At 46.7% G+C, this 6,000-nt stretch overlaps 1 protein-coding gene across 3 annotated transcripts in view; it reads right to left on the reverse strand.

The window, feature by feature from the left end:
* Positions 1 to 5,154, reverse strand: part of CACNB2 (calcium voltage-gated channel auxiliary subunit beta 2) — a 238,891-nt gene extending 233,737 nt beyond the window's left edge. For all 3 annotated transcript variants that reach the window (XM_061997377.1, XM_061997376.1, XM_061997380.1), the window contains exon 1: positions 4,994 to 5,154. In XM_061997377.1, the coding sequence (XP_061853361.1) occupies positions 4,994 to 5,092 (99 nt within the window). In that variant the 5' untranslated portion in view covers positions 5,093 to 5,154. The remainder of the gene's footprint in view (positions 1 to 4,993) is intronic.
* Between the last annotated feature and the right edge of the window lie 846 nt (positions 5,155 to 6,000).

Below are 6,000 nucleotides of genomic sequence, written 5' to 3' on the forward strand. Positions count from 1 at the left end.
GTAGCTGGTAACAGCCCGATTCTCACCAGTTCCTACACTTCTAAGCCATATTTCAGTACTCTTGCCCTGGCCTCAGACCAGGTCATCTGGCAGTTTCCACCTGCCAGACAAGAAGTAGGGAACTTGGCCCGCTTTCTTCCTCCCCAGTAGCCTGGGGACTCATCCTGGTGCAAATCTGCCGCACATCTCCCCGTAACACCAGTGATGAAGATGTCTGCTTGCAACTCAGCAAAACAGGAGCACATAACAGCAGCAGGAGTCAAAGCTTATGCCCAAACCCCACTGTGCCCCCTGCAGCCCTGTCAGATTGGCAACTACAGTTGTAAGCCATGTGCCTGCTTCTCCCCACCTGCTCTCCGTGGATTTCTGTATTTCTCTTACATAAGCAACAGAAAAAGAGATCTGATTCTATGACAGACAGATATTTGCAGGGAGAAACAGCCAACTATGGGGAAGCTTTCCCCTGCTCAGGGTCTGCTACCCTGCCAGCAGAGTCTAAAGCAAGCCCTTAGAGAGCAGGAAAGCTGATTTCGGTTGTTTTGCCTTATTTTGAATCTTCAGTCCCAGTGCAGAAAAATAGCTGAGTAAAAGAAGCAGAAGAAAAGTAACTGAGATGCCAAAGAAGCCAGCCTTGGAAGAGTACAGGAACTTCTAATCCGTTACAGTTTGCAATTATAAACCTAGAGACAAAACAAGACAAAAACAGAGATCATCTCTAGAAGATGGTTACCAGATACACAAATAATACTGAAACCATTGAATTGCTGAAGTGGGATTTTGCAGCCTGTAGAAATGTAAAATACAATGATTACAGATCATATATGCTGACGATACGTTGTACCCAAGTGGCAAATAATTGTCTCTGGAAGAGATGAGCATGCCAGATCACCCATTACTGACAGAGTTCAGGACAATGAAAAATAAACCTGAAGAGCAGAGAACTACCAGAAACGTAACAGCTGAAACCTGAAGGGCTTTCTTTAGAGAAGAAAAAGCTTTTTGTCAGTAAGGAGTATAATACCAAAAGGAGGTCACCACATCAGGAGTGAAAATACTACCTCTTGATGAGGACCATGAGAAAGTCCAACGAATGGAGTTTGATTTCATCTCTTCCTCATTTGCAAATACTCCATTGAGCTGCTGACACATTGGATCTGGCTTCTAGGGATGCTGCCAGCAGAGAGAAAAACCTCCTATGCTTCTGCAATGAATGGTCATTGCTATTATTTAAGTAAGCAAAGTAATAGATATTTTGCTTGTTCATAGCTTCCAAAGTATTCTTGTGAGCCAGTACTGGGAAATGGGCTGTTGCAAAATGTTTATTGCAAGCGTAGGTAAACACAGTATGAACTGTGACAAATCAGCACAACTGAAAGACAGCAGCAGAGGGCAGTGTGATTAATCTAAGAAGAAATCTCTGGCTGTTCTTTCCTTCCTCATTACCACAGGACAAGCAATGAGGGGATGGGGCTATGCAACTGAAAACAGCTGGAGATTCAGGTGGGACAAGAGTCAGCGATAGAGTGAAATGATTAAGCTCAAATTCTGGAGTCACCACATGCACATCACTCTGAAATCAGCAGTAACACCAATCGCAGTTGATACAGATGGAAAACTGAACAAGCCTGTCCTTAACCTCAAGCCTTCAGCAATGCACACAGACCAGCTGGAGCCAACCGCTCCTGAGATGATGAAGCCTTTAGATTTGGAAGAGGGAAGCAAGTCATGGTGTCAGGACACAGAGGAAATCTAAATCCAGGTGAAAGAAATGAAGGAAACAATCAAGAAAAGAACTGCTTTCATTTCAAATGTGTCAGGTTGTTCAGACCTGCACTGATAGGTGATGTAAAAGGCAAGAAAAACAAGAAGAGGAAAATAATAACAAAGAACAGAGAACAATTCGTCCAGGCTAACACATCTTCTCCCTCCACAAGGTAGACTGTAGTTCCTTGATACAAGGTTCCATTATATTTTCTTTGAAACGTCTTGTATAATTTACTGATCTGATTTGCTATGACTGTTCCTATGACACAACACAGGAAGCTTTATGATGAGAAAATAGCATTAGAAATTGAATCTAATGATTTCTGGGCTTTGAAGTAGGATCAGAAAAAAATTACACTTGAGAGAGAAAAAAAGAGAAGAAGCGAGGCCAAGAGTTATCATGAAAGGCATTAATATGCTATGCTATAATATATTACAAACAAATCAGCATAGCATCTGAGTTAATTAAAATGATTAAATTGAATATTCTACTAAATCAACTTCCTAGAATTAAGGGGTTCTTGAAATAAAGAATTAAAAAGAGGACTGAAGTGGATTTTTTGACAGATACCGATCACCACACTGATGCACTTGAACACAGATTTACAAGTTCAGAAAATTAAATGCTGTTTTTATTACCAGAGATACACCTAAAACTACCACTTTGCCCTTACATACACCTGGACATAACTCCACAGTGTAACTAACTGTTAGCTTACGCATTCATCTGGAGATAACTGCACATCTGAAATGATAATACAACACAGTCAGTAGCTAGAATTATGGTTTTACAGTAATCTGGACCTAAAAGCCACAGAATTTTAGGTAATACAGAGTAATGCACAAATACCTGGTCCCCGTTTCAAAGAGGTTCCCGGTGAGAGCACAGTGTAACTATCACAATCAACACTCAATAGGATTTTACTTTGCTTGCAGCTCTTATTAGGAAAATGAAGTATGAAAACAAGAAATAAAGTCTATCTAGGAATATTTCACATATTTAACTACCTTTTAAGAGTAATTACTTCTAAAATGCTAAGTACATTCACTCCTCTGCCAAGCGGTGACAAGTTTGGCCAAAACGAATAGACAGGCAGGATCCAAGGTATCGACCACAATGTACAGCCAGGTTAAAAGAAATCCTCAGCTTTGCAAAAGTAAAATTCTTGGATAAGGGAAATTTTGATGCTTGTTACAATTCTACAAAGGCTCTTCATTTACATTTTGCTAAATCATAATTCCGAGAAGTAGCACTCCAGAGAGAATACTTTTAGGAGTGATATCACTCTACAAGCTCCAGCGTTAGAGGCTTTTTTCCTGATGCATTACTTGGCATGAAATGTTTCTAGGAGTGATACTCAAGTACCTTAGTGGAAAAGATAGCAGTGGGCATAACTAAGTACCTGTAGGCAATCCACTTGATGATTCACATGTTCTCATTAAGCCTCTCCTTCGCACTGTATGTTCTAAAGCAGCAAGATCTTCCACTATTGATTTTTTTTCAAATCACGTTAATAAAGAACAGATTCATATCACAATAATTGTCTCTCAATGCAGTGCATGCTAAGGAATTAACTTACATTATTATTCAAACAGCTCTTTCGTTTCCTGAATCTTATTTTCTCCACACCAAAGGCTTATATATGACTAGTATATGCATATGTGGAGAAGATATGATTGATGTTTTGCCTAATGGCTTTGGTTCCAAAAACTGAAACACATTCCCTGGACTAAAAAGCTGCATTATTACTGTCTTGGAAAGTGGACCTTTTTGACCATGAGTGTTCAGAAAAACAATTATATGAAACAGAATACAAATAGTTTACCTAAAACATCACTAACACAGGTGTTGGCAAACTATCCTTCCTCTCTAAACAGATGTTCTTTAAGACTACTTAAAAGGAGAAGCGAAAGTCAATGTTATTATAATTATTTGACATTTGTTCACAGTGGAGAGGCACCATGATTTGATAGTTGCCAATTCTGTACTTTGGGCCAAAAAGGGGGCAGATTCATAGGTCAGAGATTAGTTCCCTTATCACTGCTACTGGAGAAATTAGCAAAGCATATGGCCCTACTGAATGTCTGTTCTGCACTTGGAGGCTGCAGTCAAATTCACATCCAATGAGACACTACTTCTTTTTTAGCTTAACCTAGTCTCTGCTTCAGTGCCTGGATTTTGTTCTTCTGTCACCGGTCTCCAATAAGCAAAGATCAATTAGCAAGTCTTCTGACAGGCTGTCAGCTTTTTCCTCTGGCAATCGAGCACTTCTGTGATGAAGGTGGACCACCTTCTCAAAGAATATGAAGTATCAGAGATGGCTTTGGCAGCAGCAATAAAAATTGTCACCCCAAAAGGAAAAAAACCCACTCTGTCCTAACAAGTATGTTTGTAATTTAAAATGCACACAATCAGATTTTACCAGCCTTTTACTGGGTTTAAAAATAGCACCATAAGTCTTTGTAGCCAACTATTGCAAACTCGAAGACATTATGCAACAGTCATGTATTAAACAGGAACCACCTTTCAAAATATAAAGTCTTTCCTTTTACAAGTGTGCAAACATCTATATCCTGCCTCCCTCTCTTCATCCATTCACCTGAATGCAGTGTACGTAGACCAAGAGGTTAACATTTCAGAGAACACTGTGTAACCATCTTCTCCACGATAACGGAACCGGCTTAAGTCTGCATTGTGCTCAACACCTTCAACCTCCTCAAAATTCCTGTTCAACAGCCAGGATGAATCGCCTTCCTCCATCCTCACAGACTGCTACCAGCCCGTGTAACAGACGAGGAAGGTTTCAGCAGCGCCTGGTACGCCTCAGGTACAGATACAACAGGTTACCAGACCAGCGAAAAAAAAAAAGCCGTAACCTACGAGTACTACACGCACGGAACAGCACCTTTATAGCAATACATTACATCCACCCTCCAGGTAACTGCAAGGTCCTTTCGACTTACTAAGCCTCTACAGCACGGACCAGCGTTAACTAAACGGCATCTGGGGGTAGGGGCGAGGACTGGGGTTTCGGGTGCCTTGGGAGAGCCGTCAAACTTTTCCGACGACGGGGAGGGGAAGCTGAAGGACGAAGAGCCTCGCCGGCCTCGCCGCTCCCCTCGCCGCCGCTGTCTCAAGCCGAAGCCCCGTGAGCGCGGCTCGGCCCCGCCGCCCCCCACCCCGCCGCAGCCCCGGGCCGCCGGCCGAGCCCCGCCGCCCCCGCGGTACCTGCGCTGCCGCCGCCGCGGGCAGGGTGTTGTCCAGCAGCTCCATCTGCACCTCCTGCGCCGGGCTGGGAGGCGATTTGGACATGTCGCTCTGGACCATTGGCGAGGAGAGCGGGCGGCCGGGCGCCGAGCCCCTCGGCGGCGCAGAGCCGAGCGGAGCCGAGGCGGGGCGGGGCGCCCCTCAGCGCCCGGCCATGCCGCGGGACCGGGCGGGCGCTGGCGGCGGAGCGGAGCGGCGCGGCCCTGGCTGCTGCCGGCGGGGAACGCGCAGGCGGCGCGGCGCCGGGGGACGGGGCACAGCCGCCGGGCGCGGGGGGAGGGCTGGGGGCGGCGCGTGGAGAAGAGGGAAAGTGACAACGAGCATCGCCCTCCCGCAGCTGCCGGGCGCGGGGCGGCGCCGGCCCTACCACCAGCCTCGCCTCAGCGCGGGCCGAGCGGGACAGTTGGGGCTGGGGCCGCGGGGGGACCGTGCTTTTTCCACCACTCGGCGGGAGGGAGGGTCGGCCGGAGGGTGTGCGAAGGGCAGGGTCAATGCCGTCGCGGCCGTAGCCATAGGCGAGGGCGCGAGGGGCTCGCTGCCGTTCGCCGGCACGAAGTTGTTTGCAACCGACGCTCCCCGCCGGTCAGGCAGCTCCGGGGGCAGCGGGTGCCCGTCCCCGGGCGCGGGTTGGGCTGGAGAGGCGCGCCGCTGCCCCTGAGGCAGCCCTCCGTCCCGACGCAGCCGCTCCACAGCCCCGCTCGCTCCTGTGTCCGCCTGTGTGGAAGCCCGAGGCGTGGGGTGTGGTTGGTGTTAGAGAGCAAACCCGTGCTTCCCAAACAGAAAGCACCATAGATCCGTATAGTTTCTTCCTGTACGCCTTGGAGATTTCTCTTGCATCAGCAAGGGATGAGCAATTCCTAGATTGCAGGTGAGATGAAACCCACAGTCTAATTTAGTAGAACCTGTAGAAACACCGTATCAGTCGTGTTATTTGGAACCCCCTAGGAGGCTTTTGAAAGACATGTTCA

The sequence above is a fragment of the Colius striatus genome, chromosome 5 (assembly GCF_028858725.1).
Source record: "Colius striatus isolate bColStr4 chromosome 5, bColStr4.1.hap1, whole genome shotgun sequence".
NCBI classification, from domain to species: domain Eukaryota; kingdom Metazoa; phylum Chordata; class Aves; order Coliiformes; family Coliidae; genus Colius; species Colius striatus.